At 43.7% G+C, this 21632-nt stretch overlaps 1 protein-coding gene across 14 annotated transcripts in view; it reads left to right on the top strand.

The window, feature by feature from the left end:
• spata18 (spermatogenesis associated 18) overlaps positions 1 to 21632 on the top strand; it is a 103349-nt gene that overhangs the window by 43885 nt on the left and 37832 nt on the right. For 8 of the 14 annotated variants that reach the window (XR_009515659.1, XR_009515658.1, XM_059989186.1 and 5 more), the window contains 3 exons: positions 2650 to 2773; positions 3674 to 3748; positions 4941 to 4989. Coding sequence is in view for 9 of the 14 variants with exons in the window: in XM_059989186.1 (XP_059845169.1) it covers positions 2650 to 2773; positions 3674 to 3748; positions 4941 to 4989 (248 nt within the window). In the remaining 5 variants the exon portion in view is untranslated. Of the gene's footprint in view, positions 1 to 2649; positions 2774 to 3673; positions 3749 to 4940; positions 4990 to 8885; positions 8910 to 12749; positions 13988 to 14231; positions 17834 to 21632 lie in introns of those variants that run through there. The other 6 variants (XR_009515660.1, XR_009515661.1, XM_059989184.1 and 3 more) reach the window with 6 other exon arrangements.

Here is a 21632-nt window from a genome sequence, read left to right on the forward strand (position 1 = left end):
TTTTAAAAAAAAAATATTTTTTTTTTGAGTTATTTCCTTTGAAGATGTCCTGGATGCTGTTGCGTCTAGTGCCCATGTTGGAGCTGGCTGGGTGTATAATTTTCTGCACTTTTCCAATCCTGTGCAGTGGCCTCTCCATTCCAGATGGTGATGCAACTAGTTACAGTGCTTTTCACAGTGCATCTGTAGAAATTTGTGAGAGTCTTTGGTGACATAACAGATCTCCTAGTGAAATATAGCTCCTCTGAAGGTCTTTCTGTGCCCAATGTGTGATGCAATTACAGAGATGTTGACACCCAGGAGCTGAACCTGCTCACTCTTTCTACTGCTGATCTCTTGATGAGGACTGGTGTGTTTCTTCTACTACCCCTCCCTGAAGTCCACAATCAATGCCTTGGTGTTACAGATATTGAGTACAAGGTAGATGTTATGATACCTTGTCACCTTCTGCCAACAATAGCTATGTCATTGGCAAATTTATAGATGGTGTTTGTGTTGTGACTAGCCAGATTCATGAGTGTAGAGAGAAGTGCAGTGGGCTAAGCACACATCCTTGAGCTGTGCCAGTTTTGATTTTCAGTGAGGAGGGAATATTATTTCTGATCTGCACTGACTGGTGTCCCAATGAGGAAGTCGAGGATCCATTTGCAGAGGGAGATGGAGAGGCCCAGGTTTTGGAACTTGTTGATTAGTACTATGGGTATGGTTGTGTTGAATGCTGAGCTGTAATCAATAAGCAAAGCCTGATGTAGGTGCTGCTATTACCTAGGTGGTCCAAGGTTGAGTAGAGAACCAGTGAGATTGTATCTGCTGTGGACCTTTTGAGGTGATGGGCACATTGCAGTGGGACCAGGTTCTTGAGCAGGAGTTGATTCTGGACCTGACCAACCTCTTAAAGCACTTCGTCACTGCAAGTGTAAATGTATCTGGGCCATGGTCATTGCAGAAGCTCACCCTGTTCTTGGGGACTGCCGCTCTTTTGAAGCAGTTGGGAACCTCCGACTGCAGCAGTGAGAGGGTGACAATGTCCTTGAACTTTCCCACCAGTTGGTTGGCACCCTCAGGGCCTGACATCTGTCTTGAAAGAAGTTATGACATTGCCATCTGAGACAGATCAGTGTCACCAGGTGCTGCAAATCCTGCAATATTTCATTGAAGTAGCTCAAGGTAAAACACCAATGAGGTGCAGAATGAAGTGTGGTAGACAAAGGTACAAGGTCATAATAAGGTAGACTGAAGTGAAGGGTCAATCATATCATAAGGTTTATAACAGTCCAATAGTTGTGTAACAGCCAGATGCAAGTTATCCCTGAGCCTGGTGACATGTGCTTTCAGGCTTTGGAATATTCTGTGTGATGGGAGGAAAGAGAAGAGAAAATGTCTGGGGTGGGTGGGGATCTTTAATTATGTTGGCTGCTTTACTGAGGCAGTGAGAAGTGTCGAGTCCATGGAGGTCAGGCTGGTTTCTGTGATGTGCTGAGGCATATCCAGCTCTATGTAGTCTCATCAGAGTAGTTTCCACACCTAGCCACAATGTATCTGCACAAGGTGCTTTCTATTGTGCATCAATTGGAAAACATGGTGAGGGTCAAGGGGGACATGCCAGACATCTTTAGCTGCAGAGGCACTGGTAAGCTTTCTTGGCCAGTCTTGAGGTCACAACCTTGAGGGGTATCAGCATTGAGAATAATTACTGTGGAGGTGTTACTGGCTAGCCTTGCTCTTTGTAGTTGGTTGTTTAGGAAGTCAAAGATCAAGTTGCAAAAGGGGGTCTTCACTCCCATGTGTGTGGAGTTGTTTTCCAGGAGGTATAGTATTTAAGGCAGAGCTGTAATCAATAAGGAATACTCTAATGTAGGTGTCTTTACTGTTCACGTGCTCTAGAAATGAGAGTAGGGCTAGGGAAATGAGGTCCAGCATAATCCTGACGAAGGGTCTCGGCCCAAAACGTCGACAGTGTTTCTCCTTATAGATGCTGCCTGGCCTGCTGTGTTCTACCAGCATTTTGTGTGTGTTGTTGTTTGAATTTCCAGCATCTGCAGATTTTGCTCCAGCATAGTTCTGTTTTGCCAGAGGACAGATTGGAGTGGGTCGTGGTTGTCTGGGAGGCAGGAGTTAATGAGTGCCTTGATCATCCCCACAAAGCACTTCGTGATGGTGACTCTCAGCCATTAGGTGGAAGGTATATTATCTTGTGTTCCTTTGGTACTGTGAAGTTGGTCTTAATGCAGGTGGGAGCCACTGACTGAAGCAGCGAGGGTTAAAAATATCAGAAATGTCCCTACCAGCTGATCTGCACAGGATCTAGCAACACAGCCAGGGACCCCATCCAGGCCAGATACTTTCTGTGGGTTCACCCTCTGGATGATTGGTCCTGCTTCTGCAACAAAATATACTGATCTCAATATGAAAATAATTATGTGAAGTCTCTTCTCCTGAGTCACATTGTGGATGTTGTTGGTTTATATTCCTGCTGGGTGTGGTCCTTCCTGTCATCACCCCTCGCGTGACTGTTATCTGTGCTTGCTTTCCCGCATGCGATACATTTCTTGCCCCTCCCAGGTAAGAACAGTTTTTCTTGCCCCTCCCAGGTAAGAACAGTTTTTCTTGCCCCTCCCAGGTAAGAACAGTTTTTCTTGCCCCTCCCAGGTATCGCCGCAGCTATGACTCTGATTTCACTGCACCCCTGGTGGTTTATCACATCTGGCCAGCTCTGGTAGAAAATGACACTGTTGTTGCTAAGGGAGAAGCATTCACAAAGAGGGGAGCTCTGGTAAGTAGATCATTTACTTGGTGAAGGACAAGAAAGGGCTGTAAATTGTTGTTGCAGACTCTGCTTAAGTAGATATTTGCAGCTTCTTTTTATGTAAAGCTTATAGTGCAAGATGACTTTCAGGGTTTATTACCTGAGAGTTTCCAGCCATCAGCTGCTAAATCTGGTTGGAATGACCCAAACTGATGATTCATTGGTGATCAATGTACTCAAATGGGTAAGGTTGTAGACAACAACATCCAGACTGATATTTTGTAAAAGGCAAATGTGCTGCCATCTTGTTTCTTATTAACTCCACATTTTTCCATTATCTTGGTAGCAAGTAACTGGATTCAATTATCATTGCTTTCTTTCTAAATAAATTAAACCTGATGTTTGTTTGCTTCTTACCCATAATCTGATCCTGAAGAGCAGATGTGGACTTCATGTGCTGTACACTTAATTAAAAATAAAATTGACTTTTTAATAAACATTTTGTCTTTTGCTATAACTCAGCCAACTGTGGCGAGTTCACTGCATTCCTAATCTTTAGCATGAGTTACTGGGGCTTTGAAATGCTATCAGCTATTCAGGTTGTTCTAAAGTTACGGTCACTACTATCTGAGTAGAGCAGATCCTGGATTCAAAGCGTAATGATGGCAAGAGAGACCTCACTTATTTAAAAGAAAATCCTGACTATTATTACTTTCTATATATTGGAAGAATACTTTGAAGGGAAGTTCACTCCTTCAGTCTTGCCTTCTCTTTCATGCTAACATTTCAATGGCATTGATCTAATTTGTTTAGAAGCTTTACTGAATTGTAGTAGGATGTTGTAGCATGATAGAATTAATTCAAATGTATGGCAAGTGTCTTCCCCCCCCCCCCATTGATAATCATTCTGTATTTTTACTTATTCAGTGGGCTCCCAGTAAAAGCCGAAGCAGGAGCTCTAGTCCAGTTCATTCTCGTTCCACCAGTCCAGCCCGTGGCCTGGTAAGTTATTTTTACAATGTGACTCCAAGTACACTTCAAATGCACAGGCTTTAACCAAAGTCTTAATAAATATAGTTGTATGTGTTTCTTAAACCTTGTTTCCTTATCCCAGTTTTTGCTGGAGCAAATGGATAGTTACTCCATTATTTTTGACTGAATCTGTAATCTGTGCAGGGAGCAAGTACAGATGGCCAGTCACTCACAATTAGACCGGTCAGGGTGTTCTGCTCTGCTCTGCTCTGCTCTGTAGTGCAAGAACTGGGGACTACTTCAATGCAAAACCAGAATCGTGAGCCTGTGATATTTCAAGCAAGCCTTTTGTTGCTTTGTCTGGCATTCTCTCCCTTGAACTATTCTATGTTGGCTCAGTTTCCAGCTGAAACTACAACAAATACAAACATTGCTTAGTTAAAAATTTTCATCTCAATTATTTACAGAACATTGAAAATGAAGCAATTTTGTGAGTTTTCTATTATCTGGCGATATTGCGTGCATGCAGTCTGCTCCGAGACCTCTTTAAAAACAATGTTCATCTGCTTTGAAGGAAATGGAACTGCAACCTCTTTTTAATTGTTCTTCCCTCTATGTGCAATAGTTATGTATTAAATTTCTGTTAATAGTTTGCAGTTTCCTCTGAATGAGGGAGAAACCCTAACTTGCCAATTAAGATTTTTTTGAAAAATATATAAATACAAATCATTTTTCCAAAACTCTGAACCAAGGCTGCCAACCACTGCTAAAATTGCAGTGCAGGATTGTTACCAAGAGAACAGGAACCACATGATTCAACAGGGGAATCAAAGGAGAGAGAGAAACTGGTTGAGTCAGGCAGCATCAGTGGAGGGAAATGGACAGTTATGTTGGGAATTGTGGTATCCATAGAACATTACAGCACAGTATGCTGCAATGGTAGTCTTAACAATGTACCATGTCTGCAAACCTCCATTGGGCTCATCCATATCAAAATGGATGTAACATCAATAATAAGATTGGATTAACATGATCTGGCTGACCAATCAATAATTTGAAATGAGCTCTGTTAAGACCTGTTTATATTGTGTAAACCATCCTGTCTCGGTGTCAGAAGCTGCTGAAGGACCCAGCATTTCTAAACCAGTTCCCAGCGCGTGAGGTAGGAGTGCAATTATTTTACAAGGGCAGGAACCAACATTTCTTGTGCTTTGTTTTGCAGTCATCCCAGAGCCGAAGCCCCTCCCCCATCAAGCGAAGCATTAGTCCCAGTAAGTGCCAAACACCAGACATTTTTAATGTGGCAATCTGGAATGATTCTTGAAAATCTGATGTAACCGTCGAGGTGATTCAAACTTTGCAGAAAGATAATTAATGTAATTGTATGAATACTCCTTTGCAGGTTACATGAGCACAGGTGCTAGCCAAAATGTGCAGTCACTGGCCTAAATGTTGGGGAGGATGGGGAAAGGTAAAGGCTGGTGTAGGACTAAGGATGCCAGTGATAGGGCCCTTGAAATACAAAACAAGTCCAACCAGGTTTGTTGGTGCTGCCTGGGAGTGGGGTTTAAACTAGAGTTGCAGGAGGATTGGAACCAGAGTACCAGAGCTGATAGTGGAGTGTCTTGTGTTTTGTAACTCCAGAACTAGTCAAAGGAAAAACATGGGAGCCTGGGGATAAACATGTGTACTTCATTTTACTTCAGTCAGGCATGCACTTGTGTTAATGGGTACATTACGGCACGTCTTCTGGTTTAAGATGGCGTTGGTGGAACACAGTGATGACTTGCTGGTAGCAAGCAACTACTAACTACCTTTTAATCCTACTTTTCTGATAAATGATCACTGCAATCAAAAGCCTGTAACATCCCTTTAGGAGATGAGCATTTGGTCTGCCTGTATGACCTGGCATATTTGCATTGTGACCCGAAGTCTTGTAGATGCAGGGCATTCCCCATCCCCTTTCCCTCTCTCATTGCCTCTTTCTGGTGCTCCTCCCCCCCCCCCCCCACTTTCTTCCATGGCCTTCTGTCCTCTCCTGTCACTCCCCACCCCCCTTCAGCCCTGTATCTCTTTCACCAATCAACTTTCCACCTCTTTTATTCATCAGTCTCGCTTCTGTTCTCGCGTATCACTTTGTGTTTCTCTCTCCCCTCCCCCAAGTTTTTAATCTATTCCTCATTGTGGTCTTCTCTCCAAGCAGCTCAGCCTGAAACGTCGACTCTACTATTTTCCATAGATGCCGAGTTCCTCCAGCACTTTGTGTCTGTGTGTTGTGTTGATTTTTCAGCATCTGCAGATTCTCTCTTGTTTCTGATTCAGTATGGTGTTCTCTGCTGACATTCTCACAGTGCATTCTTTCCACCAAGCCACTCGTAGCTGGTGCAGACGTAATGTCTTATTCCATTCATTTTCAGGAATGACTGAAACTGTTCTGCAGCAAACTGTAGACCATTGTCACTGACTGGAATGTTCTGGAACACCAGTCCTTGAAGAGACTTCTCGAGGTGTGAAGCTGTAGTGGAGGCTGTTGGGAACTCTTCTGGCCACTTTGTAGCTGCATCCACTACTACCAAGGAATTAGTGCCCATGAACGGTCTGGAAAAATCCACATGAATCCTCCCCCAGGTCAATAGGTCAATGCTGACCATTCATTACTTTTGGCATCTTTGGGATGTGTTAGCATTACGAACAGTGTATGACAGGCTGCTCGATCTGCTGATGTACCCCAGGTCACAAGGCAAAGCTTTGTGCCAATGCTTTCATTTTGATCGTGCCTGTAGCTCTTCCACCACTAGGTCTCAGCCTGAATGGTACAACAATTCTCCATTTCCCCACAAGGCAACCTCCGCCAGGGGCTAGTTCATTGTGGTACTGGTAAAAATGGGGGAGCTGGCTGTTTTGTGTGACCATGTTGACCTGAGACAAGTGTGGGGTCTTCTCTGGCTTCCCTTTGGATCATCACTGACATAATAGGGAGACTTTCGATTTGCATTAGGGAGAATACCTCAGTGTCCACTTTAGGATTTTTAGTTATTTCCTTTTCTAAGGGTAAATGGGACATTCTATCAGTATTTCCATGATTAGTCATCCTCTGAATTTTATCTTGTAATTGTGAGCTCCAAGAAATAAAGCCCATCTCTGCATTTGTGCTGCTGCTGTTAGTGGAAGGCCCTTCCATGGAATGAAAATGGGCCCTAGTGTTTGATCAGTAATGAGGATAGTCTCTCCATACAAGTACTGGTTGAAATATTTTACATCCCAAGCCATACTCAAGGACTCTCTCTCAATTTGTGCATAATTTTTCTCTGCAGCAGTAAGGGAATGTGATGCAAAGACTATGGGGCATTCACTTTCATCATTTAACACGCGACATAGCCACACCTATACCACAAGCCGAGGCATCACAAACTTCATGAGGCTGTGGGTCATTAATGTGTCAATACTGTGTCTGATGTCACCATTTAATTTACCTTTTTGGAAAGCCATCTCGCACTGCTTTGTCTATTGCTATTTCTTCCCAATCTGTAGTAATGAGTTCAAGGTGGAGTACACTAGCCAGGTTTGGCAGGAACCTGTTGCAGTAATTTGGCACACCCTTAAAAGGAACACAAATGTGACACATCCTTTGGCCTTGGGGGGGGGCGGGGGGAGATACACCACTGTTTGAATTTTCTCAGTTCAATTGTATAATTCTTCTGCATCAGTGGTGTGACCACAATAAGTAATGCATGGTTCAAAGAATTCACAGTTGTGTCATGTTCTGACCATATAATCTTCTAATCTTTTGAACACTATCTTGAGATTTTGGAGATGATTTTGTCATCTTCACCAGTAACAATGATGTCATCCAGCTATCACCGTGTGCCTGGGCAGCCTTGCAGAACCCGGTCCATAGTGATAAAGCCCTTTGAGTGTTTGTGAGAAACACTTTGTACTCTTCTTGCATCTCCATCTGTCATTAGGCCTCAGCAAATTCCAATTTGCTGAAGTATTTTCCTCCAGAAAATTTTGCAAAGGTGTCCACTATCCTAGGCAGAGGGTGTCGGTCTACTTTCAGTACCGGTTGATGGTGACCTTGAAACCAGCACAGATCCTGACAGACTCATTCTTTTTGGCTGCTGGGGGCCACTGGGATCGGCTCAACATTGGAAGGAATTCCTTTAGACTCCATACAGTCTATGTCACTGCTACTTTATCATGGATGGTATAAAGAATTGGATGGGTTTTGTAAAACTTGGGTGAAGCATTTTCACTTAATACTATTTTACCCTTGACATGTTTGAGTTTTCTAGTGCCATCTTTGAACACTGCTGTGGCATCATCCAGTACCATTTTCTTTAAATTTACTCTCCATTGACTCTATTGCAGGAGATGTGATATGCAAATATAGATGGATCGCCAATCAAGTTGTAGTTGTCTCAGCTGGACACATCCCCACAATGCTGGCCCTCTGTTTTTGTACCACATACAAGCCCAATATGGCTTATTGGTTGCTGTATTTCACTGTTAGAAATGCCATTCCCACAGGAATGTAATCCTTGCCACAACAGTAACACAACTTCCTCAGCCTGGCAGGTTTCTGTCTAGCCATTGCAGTTTTGTTTACATTCACTTTCACTCCTGACTGTAACTCAATTGCATCTGACTGCTGTTTCCATTGATACAGCAATTTCAGCTGTTCTTTTAAATGAGAGTTGTGCTTCAGATAGGAGCCATTTGTTTTAATGATCTCTTTTAAGATTCAACAAACTGAACAATCTCTCATTGTCATTTCAGTGATGGTTAAATGATGCAAAGCTCAGACAGTCTCTGCCACATACACTGAAATGGGCTCCCCTTCCTTTTTGAGCCCACTTATGAAACTTTTAGTGTTGTGTTTTTTTTTTAAATCAACAATGGTTTCTGTTCTAAAAGTTCCCGCGTTACATTCACAATATCAGCAAAGCTCATTTCATCTGGTTTGTGTGTAGCAGTTAAACTTCTATGAAGCTGTCTTCTATCTCTCTGCTTTTTTCAAATTTTTTAAATTATTATTATCATCCAGTACTTGCTGTTTATGAACCCATGAATTTCAACTGTTTTCTGTCTTTTTTTTTCTCAACTCAAAGGGGAAAAACGTTGTGCTTTTTATTAACTCAAATGTCTCTCTTTCCCCTTTGTGAAGAAAGAAGATGCTGTGCTTCAACAGGTAGGTAGTTGCCTCAGGTTCATTTTAAAACTTGCTCGTCACCACTGCTGTCTTTTGTAACACTAAAACTAACTGAAGTAAAAACATGGGAGCCGGGGGATATACATGTGTACTTCACTTTTACTTCATTGAGGTGTGCACTTGTGACATGGTATCATGCTATTCAAGTGCTTTAGAGTTCGTAATGTAAACAACTTACAATCTTGGTCAAATATTACTATTTTTTAAATACATGAGTAGTTATGGAGACACATTGTTAAGTCTACATACAAGATCAGTAATCAAAGTTGGGTATGGTGGGGCTAATATTTTGAGCTGCATATATTTCAATGAAGGAGTATAGCAAGAAAGGCTGATGGGCTTGGGGCACAGATCAGTGCATGTAGCCATTAGTGAGACTTGGTTGCAGGAGGGGCAGGACTGGCGGCTCTGTTCTGGAATTCCATTGTTTTAGCTGTAATAGAGCGAGGGGGATTAAAGGGAGAGGAGAGTCATTACCAGTCATGGCAGTGCTCAGACAGGACAGCCTGGAGAGGCTTGTCTAGTGAGGTTTTATGGGTAGAAATGAGGAATAAGATGGGTATGACCACATTAATGGGATTATATTATTGACCAGCAAACGATCTGCAGGATGTAAAGGAGAAAATTTGTAGAGAGATCAAATTATTGCACGAAACACAAGGTTGTGAAAGAAAGTGATTTTTAACTTTCCACATATTGCCTGGGACTCCAAAACTGGAAAAGGGCTATATGGGAAAGAGTTTGTCAAATGTGTTCAGGAAAATTTCCTTAACCAGTACAAAGAGTGCAATGCTGCATCTCCCATTAGGGAATGAGACAGGGCAGCTGACAAAAGTTTGTGCAGGGGAACTCTGCATCTACTGATCATAATGCCATTAGTCTCAAGACAATTATGAAAAAGGTGAAGTTGGATTGAAATTCTAAATTAGAGAAATGTGAATTTTGATGGTATCAGAAAAGATCTGGCAAGTGTAGATTGGGACAGACTGTTTTCTGGCAAAGGTGTACTTGGCCAGTGAAATTTTGAGAGCACAGAGTTTGTATGTTCCTGACAGAATAAATGGCATGGATGTAGGTTAAGGGAATGATAGTTTTTGAGAGATATTAAGGCCCTGGTTGAGAAAACGAGGAGGTGCATAGTGGGTATAGGCAGGTAGGTAGGAACAAATGAGGTACCTGAGGAGTATTAATAATGCAAAAGAACACTTAAAGGAATGAGGAGGGCTAAAAGAAGATGATGTTGCTCTAGCAGACAAGGTAAAGGAGAATTCTTGGAGGAAAAGGATAGCAAGGGACAAAACTGGGCCTCTGGAAGTTCAGAGTGGTAATTTATGTGTGGAGCCAAAAGAGATGGAGATCTCAAATGGATTTTTTGTATCTGTATTTGCATAGAGACAGGGACAAACACAGACTATAGACATGAGGAAATGCAGCAGTGAGGTCATAGACTCCATATTGATTAGAGGAGGAGGTGTTTGATGCCTTGAAGCAAGTTAGGGTGGATAAATCCCTAGGGCTTGACGAGCTGTTCCCTTGGACACTATGGGAGGCTAGTGGAGAAATTTCAGGGGCCCTAGTAGAGATATTTAAAACATCCTTGGCCATGGGTGAGGTGCCAGAGGATAGCTAAAGTTGTTCCATTGTTTAAGGGCTCTAAGAATAAGCCATGAAATTATAGGTTGGTGAGCCAGACGTCAGTGGTGGGGAAAATTGAGGTATTCTAAGGAACCAGATATATTCATAAATATTTAGATAGACAAGGACTGATTAATGATGGTCAATATGGCTTTGTGTATGGCAAGGAGTGCCTAGTTAATCTTGAAATTTTTTTGAGCAAGTTGCTGGGAAGGTTGAAGGTAAGGAAGTGGATGTTATCTACATGGACTTTAGCAAAGCCTTTGGCAGTCAGGATGTGGTAGTAAATTGGATTAGACATTAGCTTAATGAAAGAAGCCAAAGTGGTGGTAGATGGGTACCTCGCTGACTGGAGGCCTGTGTCTAGTAGCGTTCTGCAGGGATCTGTGCTTGGTCCATTGTTGCTTGACATCTACATCAACTGACTGAATGATATAATAAACGGGATCAGCAAATTTGCAGATGACACCAAGACTGGGGTTGTACTGGACAGCAGGTAAGACTACCAATGCTTGCAGGGAGATCTAGACCAGCTGCAAAACTGGGCTGACAAATGACAGGTGAATTTAATGCAGACAAATGTGAAGTGTTGCACTTTGAGAGAACCAACCAGGGCCGGTCTAATGTGGTGAGAGGTTGGGCATTGAGGCATGTGATTAAAATAGATGAATCTGGGACTATAAATATGTAATACCTTGAAAATGGAGTCATGGGTGGATAGGGTTGTAAAGAAAGCTTTTGGCACATTGGCTTTTGTAAATCAAATGTATTGAGTACAGGAGCTGGGATGTTATGTTAAGTCTGTTTAAGACGTTAGTGAGTACTCCTAATTTGTAGTATTATGTGCAGTTTTAGTCGCCTACCTACAAGAATGATGCAAATAAGATTGAAAGAGTGTAGAGAAAAGTTACAAGGATGTTGACTGGACCTGTGGGTCTGAGTTGCAGGGAAAGAGTGAATAGGTTAGGACTTTATTCCCTAGAATGTCAAAAGTTGAGGGGAGATTTGACAGAGATGTACAAAATTTGGGGATGTAGGTGGTGTCAATGCAAGCAGGCCTTTTTACTGAGGTTGAATGAAACTAAAACTAGAGGTCATGACTTGAGGGTGAAGGGCAAAATATTTAAAGGGATCGTGAGGGGGAACAATTTCACTCAAGGTGGTGAGTGCGGAATAATGATCTGTCAGTGCAAGTGGTGGAAATGGGTTTGATTTCAACATTTAAGAGATTTGGATAGAAGGGGTAGGGAAGGCTATGGTCTGGGTGCAGATCAATGGAACTGGGCAGATACATAACTAATTTGGTATGGACTAGATGGGCTGAAGGGCCTGTCTCTGTGCTATAGTGTTCTGTGACTTTATCATTTGAATAAAAAAATGGCAGAAGGATAGCAAGTGGGACCAACATTCATGAAACATTCTGCTACTGCCATAATATCAAGAATTCTGGCTGCCATCCTGAAGTCCCAAAAGCCATTGATGGAATAATAGGATAAAGAAAGTGTCCATTAGCATGTGTTTGGTTTGCCTTGTCAAGAACATTGGAGCTGGAGGATGTGTTCTTTCGATGAGCAAACCTGCAATCGATTACTGCTAGTAGACCAGCACCTAGACCCTTTGTACTTTGGTTTCATGATTGTGCTTACCATAGAGTTTGCCCTAGGAGAACTTCCTTTATGGATTCTTGTTACAGCAGGAATGTCTCTTGGTGATTTAGGCACTGATGTGGCATGGTTATACACAGTAATGATTATGGCTGAAATAGAAAAAAATGCAAATGTGTATGCAATCAGTACTTCCCCAATTCCAGCCTGTACAGTGCAAGCATGTATGAAAGAAGCGATCCCTCTTTAATCACATCCCTGCAGACTGTTAACCATGTCATAATTCTACATCCAAATTTAAAGCATTTTAAGATGAGCAAAGCTGTGTGCTACAGGTACAAAGCTACTTTTAATCCATCCAAATATCACAAAGTACTTGAGTACTTAATTCAGGTTGGAAACGGTAGTAATCTAAAGCATCCCATCCACTGATGTGTAATGCTCTTTGATCACAGGCATTAAAACTTTTTGGTATTTGCTAATGGCAGACAAATTGACCCACAAAAGGATGGGAAATATTGGCAAACCAAGGAGTCCACCCTGAATAAATTAATGCTTGATGTTTCTTCTTCTTAACCAGGGCACTGAAGTACCAAAGTTGAAGAATTAACTGTTTGATAGACTTCTGGATGCTTCCCAAAAAAGTGGTTTAATTGATAAAAGTAAATATCTGATAATCCATATTTTCTCACTTTGGGGAAACAACTATCACTTTTTGATTCTTGATTATATTAATTGTTGCAATTTTTAAAATGTATCCCTTGTACTGTATCTTAATTATTTGTCAAGCCTCAAGTCAGCATTCAAAACTAAATTGCGAGAGCAAGTTGATAAAGGAGCTACGAATGTGCACGGGGTATTTGACATTATAGACACAAGCAATGAACAGAAAAGTAATGAATTCATGCTCTGACTCTGGTTAGGTTTCAGCTAAACGACCAGACTTCAAGAAGAATGTTTACCAGTTGATACCAAGGGGTGGAATAATAAGCACAGCAATTGATCTTTTTACAGCAAACAGAGATACTCACAAAAAAAGATGAAGGGTTTTGCTAACAGGGAGAAATGGGTTTCCACATCACTGGTTGACAAAGCAGAGGTCATAAATTTTAAAATAATTGGCCAAAAGACCAGAAGGGAAATAATGATTCTTTCTACGTAAAGATTTAGTGTGATCTGGAATTCGTCAGATTTGCCTCGTGCTTCCACCCTGACTGGCCCTATCTCCTCCCACATCACTCTCCCTCTGTGATTCCATTGACCATTTGTCACTCCCCACTAAACTCTCTCTCTCTCTCTCTCTCTCTCTCTCTCTCTCTCTCTCTCTCTCTCTCTCTCTCGGTATATCCCTGCAGGTGTAGAAGTGCTCCACCTGCCTATTCACCACCTTCCTCACCTCTGTTCAGGGCTCCAAACAGTCCTTCCGGGTGAGGCAACATTTTACCTGCAAACCTTTGGTGGTTGTCTATGTATCCAGTGTTCCCAATGTGGCCTCCTTTACATTGAGATCCGACGTAGGTTATAAGACCACTTTGTCGAGCACTCCACTCCATCCGCAAAAAGCAGAATTTCCTGGTGGCCAACCATACTAATTCCTATCTCCATTCCCATTCCAACATGTCCATCTATGGCCTGCTCTTCTGCCAGACCAAGGTCACTCTCGGGTTGAAGAGCAACACCTCATGTCTAGGTGATGGGATGAACAACCCAGTGATTTTTTTTTTCCCCTCCCCCTTCCCTTTTCACTTCCCTCTGCCCTCTTGCCTCTTCTCACCTGCCTATCACCTCCCCCAGTGCCCCTCCTCTTTTCCTTTCTATCATGATCCACTCTCCTATCCTATTAGATTCCTTCCTGCCCTTTACCTTTTCCACTTATCAGCTTCCAGCTTGCTTCAACCCCTCCCCCATCCACCTGCCTTCACATATCACCTAACTTTTCCTCCTCTTTCTTCCCCCCCCCCCCCCCCCCAACACCTTCTTATTCTGGCATCTTCCCCCTTCTTTTCCTGTCCTGAGGAAGCATCACAGCCTGAAATGTTGACTGTTTTGTTTATTTCCATAGATGCTGCCTGACCTGCTGAGTTCTTCCAGCATTTTGTTTTCTTAATCTGGAATTTTTTAATCTGCTGACGTGGTGGAATTAAATTCCATTGTAATATGGGATTAAACTGAAGCATGAAAATAAGCAGTATATTTCATTCGGAATCATCTCTCTGAAACAGTCTAAAAAGCCCCTTCCTGTGCTGCAAGCTTGTATAATTATAAAAATCATTTGCTATGGCCAAAACTACTATATACGGTTTCTGCAGTTGCTGTAATCACAGTACATTGATAAACATTCAAAGAATTTAGCTGAATGATTGAAGCAAAATGCAAGCCTGATTCTAGGGATAATGTTCTTTCAAAGTCTTGAATAAAACAACAAATTAATCTCAATCCTTGTAAACTGATGCTGCAAATCCAAATATTTAGCTGGTCAGACAACATCTGTGAAGAGATGATGGCACTGTAAAGTTAACATTTCAAACCGATGATGACTTGTCAGCATTCCGTAAATCATTGCCCTGAAATCTTAACCCTCTATTCTCCTCTCCATAGTTGATGTGTCCCCTTTAGAGATTCTGTCACCATTAAACAAACCCTTGCTGTACTGCTGAAATCTGGGAGTTTAGTACCTGGATATCGTGCTGAATGTAACTCATGGGTGAAAAATAGTTTAATTGACTGTAATCTGATTTGTTTTAAATTGATCAAAATTATTTTGATAGTTTAATTGATTTTTAACTGCACGTCTTGTTTGCTAATTTGTTTTCCATAATATCTTACCTATACAATATTGAGGAAAAAATTCTCACGATAGAAGTAAAGGGAGAGGTATGAAACCTTACCTTTTAAAATTATCCTTAGTCCAGCATAATTGGAAAAGGCTTCTCATCCTTGTGTAATTTGGGTATGTGATTGCAATGTATATCAATAGAATTCGTCAGATGATTCTGATATGAAATTGGCCAATGAATTGGAATAAAAAGCACAGTTACTACAGCTATTCTACAGCCATATTAACTATTTTCTTAATTTTTTTCTATAACATCCTGCAATGATTTCCAGCTTTTCCTGCAGGTTACGTATTGAATTTTCTGCCATTATCTCATGAGTACTTTGCCCAGATTTTATTAGTTTTTTATTTGGTATTTTTCTAGTTCTGTATTACTTCAGTAGAATCCTCACCACACAGAGGAAAACAATAATAGCCTGGAGTTGTGGTGCCACGTGGCTCAGAAATGGGCCCCTCAGCCCATTCTAATCTTCTTGCCCTTCATTGCTAAGTCCATGCTGCATGTAATGTATGCATCATTTCAGAAAACTGTCACTGTAGAACATTAGGATTGTTGACACTTCGAGCCTCCACTGTGATTAAAGTGTGTATCTGAGAGTGCATGATAAGACTGGGGGGGGGGGAGCACTTTCATGTGTTGCATCGATATATTTACTACTTTCAAAGCTTCTTCTTTATCCAGCACACAGGCACTTTCTGTCACAATCATTGAAGGTCAATGTAAATGAACAACAGCAAACAGAATTCCTACTGTAATTTATGACTAGTTAGTAGATACAGAGAAGCCCCTGGCAAACTGTTCAAAATAAGGGAAGAAATCACACCACCAAGTTTAGACCATAAGACATAGGAGCAGAATTGGGCCACTCAGCCCATCAAGTCTTCTCTGCCACTCCATTTATTATCCCTCTCGAGAGGTTTCAGTGATACCCCCTCTCATTCTTCTAAGCTCCAGTGAATGAAAGCTCAGAGTAATCAAACACTCCTCATACATTCCTGGAATTATTCTCGTGAACCACCTCTGGACTTTCTCTGGTGACAGCACATCTTTTCTTAGAGAAGGGACCCAAAACTGCTCACAATTCTCTAGGTGTGGTATGACCAATGTGTTACCAATTCTCAGTATCACATCCTTGCCCTTGTATTCTCATCCTCTGGAAATGATGCTAACACTACATTTGCCTTCCTTACCACTGACTTAACCTGCAAGTTAACCTTTTGGAATTCATGCGCAAAGACTCCCAAGTCCCTTTGAATCTCTGATTTTTCTCTGTTTAGAAAATAGTCTACACCTTTTATTCCTTCTACTGAAGTGCATGACCATACACTTTCCGATACTATATTGCATCTGCCACTACTTTGCCTATTCTTCCAATATGTCTGTCTTTCTGCAGACTTCTGGTTTCTTCAATACTATTTGCCCCTCCACTTACTGTTGTATCATCTGCAAGCTAGGCTACAAAGTTATCAATTCTGTTATCCAAATAGTTGCATATAAGTGAAAAGAAGTGGTGCCAATACCAACCCCTGAAGAATTCCACAAGTGACTGGCTATCAGAAAAGGCCTCCTTTATTCCGGCTCTTTGTCTCCTGCCTGTCAACCAGCCTTCCATCTTTCCTGTCATACCATGGGCTCTAGCTTGTTAAGCAGCCTCATGTGTGGCATTTTGTCAAAGGCCTTCTGAAAATCAAGCTGAACGACTCTCCTTTGTCTATCCTACCTGTTATTTCCTCAAAGAATTCCAACAGATTTGTCAGTCAAGATGTCCCCTTAAGCAAACCATCCTGAATTTGGCCTTTTTTTTAATGTTCCTCCAGGCACACTGAAACCTCATCCTTAATAATGGACTCCAACAATTTCCCAACCACTGAAGTTAGGACAGAGACACATTTCTATGGTGAGCGAGAAAGAAGTTTTTTTAAAAAAAACTAAATGTCTGTAATCTGAATTAAAAGCAAGTAGTGTTGAGGAAACAAGAACTCGGCAGGCAGGCAATGTGTGAAATGGCAGTTAATTTTCCATATTGAAGAACCTCTATGAGAACGTTTCCAGCATTTTCTGTTTTCATTGCCAGCAGGAAAGAGCTACAGCTTACGGTAAACTTGTGCTCACAGCTGACATGAAGTGCTTGATGTGAGAAAGCATCCATTTTGCTCTAACCTTCTTTATCTTGAACAGCACAAACTTTTAAAAGGAAAAAGACAACAGAAAACAAAACCTTAAGCTTTCAGAGGAAGTAAGGTACATCAGTTTTATTGTTCATACCACTGCAACTGCATGGAAAAAGAAAGATTTGCTTTGCATTTGTTCTGTTATGTTCATTTGCTTAGACATCTAGTAGCCAAAGAGTCTGCAAGAGCAGCAGAGTTCAGCTGTAGTTGTGGCATCACACATCACACAGATCAGATACTTGAAGGCTTGTACTAGGCCTGGAAATTTTTCTATCTGTTGTCTTTGACAATTCCAGACTCTGAAACTGTGGTAAACTATGTGTATACCTGACTGGACACGCCCCTTTGCTGACTGCTCCTGTGGCTCCTCCCACAGACCCCTGTATAAAGGCGATTGGAGGCACTGCTCCTCCCTCAGTCTCCAAGATGTCGTGGTCATGTTTGCAGCTAATAAAAGCCTATTTTTTGCCTCCCGTCTCCGAGAGTTATTGATGGTGCATCAATTTTATTAGCTGCAATTTTAAACCATGGAGAGCATTTTACGACCGGACATGAAAAGCACCCCTGAAATCGCTGCCCGGCCCGAAAAGCTATCTGCTCCAGCTGCGGAAAGAAGGGCCACTTCGCCAAGGCCTGTAAGTTTAAACCACGAGCAGTGTCGCGTGCGAGGCATGGGGGTTGCCATCTTGGTCGCCGCCATCTTGCCTGCCCACCTCGTGCGGGGTATGGGGGCAGCCATCTTGGTTGCCGCCATCTTGCCTGCCCGCCTTGTGCGGGGCATGGGGGCAGCCATCTTGGTCGCCGCCATCTTGCCTGCCCGCCTCGTGCGAGGCATGGGGACGGCCATATTTGTCGGCGCCATCTCGCCCCGCCTCTGACCCATGGGTGCTTACCGGGCACCAAGATGGATATTCAATTCTGGCCTCCGTAACCCTCGACCAAAGCGCTCCACACCAGCTCGCAAGGTCAATGATGGACATCCTGGTGGAGGGGCACAGGCCTAGCTGCCTGTTTGACACGGGCAGCACTGAGAGTTTTATTCACCCGGACACAGAATATCGGAACTTTGCGTTACTGGTCATGCCGCATCTGTATGCCCCTGTGCTATTGGTGCTGGACTTCCAGAGCCAGCTGAAAAGTGTGACAATGGTGTATGATGGGCCCCTCCCACCAATCACAGTCAGAAATCCTCAGTTTTGTGGGACTTCATCATATAACCCGCGACTGACCACACACACACACCGACCCACACATCCCACCCTGCACCATGCCGACAGCCGCGCTACTGACACCACTTGCAGCCTCTCCACCCTCAAGATCCCTCCCCCACCGCTGTTCGCCAACCTGACCCCTGACTGTAAACCTGTGGCAACTAAAAGCAGGAGGTACAGCGCAGGGGACAGGGCCTTCATTCAGTCAGAGGTGCAGCGGCTGCTCAGGGAGCGGATCATTGAGCCAAGCACAAGCCCTTGGAGGGCCCAGGTGGTCATTGTTCAGACTGGGCAGAAAAATAGGATGGTCGTGGACTATAGCCAGACCATCAATAGGTTCATGCAGCTTGACGGGTACCCCCTACCCCGCATCGTGGATATGGTCAACCAGATAGCTCAGTACAAGGTGTACTCGACAATAGATCTGAAATCTGCTTATCACCAGCTCCCCATCCGCCCAGAGGACCGCCTTCGAGGCGGGCGGCAGGCTCTATCACTTCCTACGCGTCCCCTTCGGTGTCACGAATGGTGTCTCTGTCTTCCAGAGGGAAATGGACCGGATGGTGGACCAGTGCCAACTGAAGGCCACGTTCCCATATTTGGATAATATCACCATCTGCGGTCACAACTGGCAGGATCACGACACCAACCTCCAACGATTTTTCCATGCGGCCAAAGCTCGTAACCTCACCTATAATAGGGACAAGTGTGTGTTCGGAACCACATGACTTGCTATCCTGGGGTATGTCGTGGAGAACAGGGTCATTGGCCCTGACCCCGACCGTATGCACCCCCTGTTGGAACTCCCTCTTCCCAACACCCTCAGAGCCCTCAGACGGTGCCTGGGCTTCTTCTCCTATTACGCCCAATGGGTCCCCCATTACGCAGACAAGGGCCGCCCCTGGTCAAGTCCACCACATTTCCCCTCTCTGCCAAGGCCCACGTGGCCTTCAGCTGCATTAAAGGGGACATTGCCAAAGCAACGATGCATGCGGTGGACGAGACCATTCCCTTCCAAGTAGAGAGTGACGCCTCCAACCGTGCTGGCTGCTACCCTCAATCAGGCAGGAAGGCCAGTAGCATTCTTCTCTTGTAGCCTTCAAGGCCCTGAAATCTGGTACTCTGTGGTGGAGAAAGAAGCCCAGGCCATAGTGGAAGCTATTAGGCACTGGAGACACTATCTTGCCAGCAAAAGGTTCACCTTGCTGACCGACCAGCGCTCAGTTGCATTCATGTTCAGCAACCAACAGCGGGGCAAAATCAAAAATGATAAAATTTTGCGGTGGAGAATAGAACTCTCCACCTACAACTATGATATCCTGTACCGGCCTGGCAGACTCAATGAGCCCCCTGATGCCCTATCCCGGGGAGTGTGTGCCAGCGCACAGCTCGACCAGCTATACACCCTTCATGCAGATCTTTGCCACCCGGGGGTCACCCGATTTTACCATTTCGTGAAAGCCTGGAAACTGCCTTACTCCCTTGAGGACATCAGGACGATGACCAGGGAATGCCAAGTCTGCGCTGAGTGCAAACCGCACTTCTACCGTCCTGAAAAGGCACAACTTATCAAGGCCACCCGCCCCTTTGAACGGCTGAGTGTCGACTTTAAGGGCCCCCTTCCCTCCACCGACCGCAATGTCTACTTTCTCAACGTCATCGACGAGTACTCATGGTTCCCCTTTGCCATCCCCTGCCCCCATACCACTGCCACGTCTGTCATAAAAGCCCTGCGCCAGCTCTTCACTCTGTTTGGATATCCCTGCTATATCCACAGTGATAGAGGGTCCTCCTTTATGAGTGATGAGCTGCGCTAGTACCTGCTGGCTAGGGGCATTGCTACTAGTAGGACCACGAGCTATAATCCCCGGGGAAATGGACAGGTGGAGAGGGAGAATGCCACAGTGTGGAAGGCCACACTCTTAGCCCTTAAGTCAAAGGGATTGCCGGTCTCTCGCTGGCAGGAGGTCCTCCCCGAGGCACTCCACTCCATCTGCTCCCTGTTATGCACGTCCACCAATGCCACCCCTCATGAGCGACTCTTTTCTTTTCCCAGGAAGTCTGCCACCGGGACCACCCTACCGGCTTGGCTGACATCCCCAGGGCCAGTGCTGCTCCGGAAACATACAAGCAGCAATAAATACTCCCCGATGGTCGAGAGGGTTCACCTACTTCATGCGAACCCCCAGTATGCCTACATGGTCTTACCTGATGGGCGGGAGGACACGGTCTCCGTCCGCGACCTGGCGCCCGCAGGAGCACCAGACCCCTACCCTGAACACTCCACAGTGACTATGAACCCCGTACCTGTGTGTGTGTGTGTGTGTGTGTGTGTGTGTGTGTATAAATACCCACGAGACCCCGCACACACCAAGCCCTACGCAGACTCCTCACGACACTTCCATACCAGGCGCCATGCACACGCATGAGGGATTACTGATGCCTAACAGGCTGACACCTCAAGTCAGGCCGGAGCCAGCACAACCACCATCACTGGTGCTACGTAGATCGCAGCGACAGGCTCGACCGCCTGATAGACTTGACCTGTAAATATACTTGTGAGAAACTTAGCCTGTGGGGACTCTCTTTTAAAACAAAGGGGGGGGGGGTGAATGTGGTAAACTATGTGTATACCTGTCTGGATACACCCCTCTGCTGACTGCTCCTGTGGCTCCTCCCACAGACCCCTGTATAAAGGCAATTGGAGCCACTGCTCCTTCCTCAGTCTCCAAGATGTCGTGGTCACATTTGCAGCTAATAAAAGCCTATCTTTTGCCTCCCGTCTCCGAGAGTTATTGATGGTGCATTAGAAACAAAGTCCTAAGTACCTCCTGGATGTTGCTGTCTTGCAGAAATAGTTATAAAATGAACAATAAACACTGCATTTTCTTTCTTTTCTCACTTTTGCCCATTGCTTTCAAAGAGAGAATTGTTTTTTCTCCCCCCAGGGAAAGGAAGGAGATGATATTAAAGTTTTAGTGTTGACATTTGAATCCCCTAAAGTTTTTTTTTCATAAGTATTAGCAACAGTGATCCAAGTAACAAATTGTCTTACAGAGTTTGTAGCTAGGAGGGTTCCTAACCAGATGGTGGAAATATTACTCTTGCATCTTTCAGATTTGTGTTGATTTGAAAATGAGATAACTGACCACTTTAAACTACAGTATTTTATTTGTTGTATTAACTAATGTTTGAAAATGTTATTAAACGTTCATTGTTTTTTCAATTATTTTCTGATTTTCTA

Source organism: Hypanus sabinus, chromosome 14 (genome assembly GCF_030144855.1).
Source record: "Hypanus sabinus isolate sHypSab1 chromosome 14, sHypSab1.hap1, whole genome shotgun sequence".
Classification (NCBI taxonomy): domain Eukaryota; kingdom Metazoa; phylum Chordata; class Chondrichthyes; order Myliobatiformes; family Dasyatidae; genus Hypanus; species Hypanus sabinus.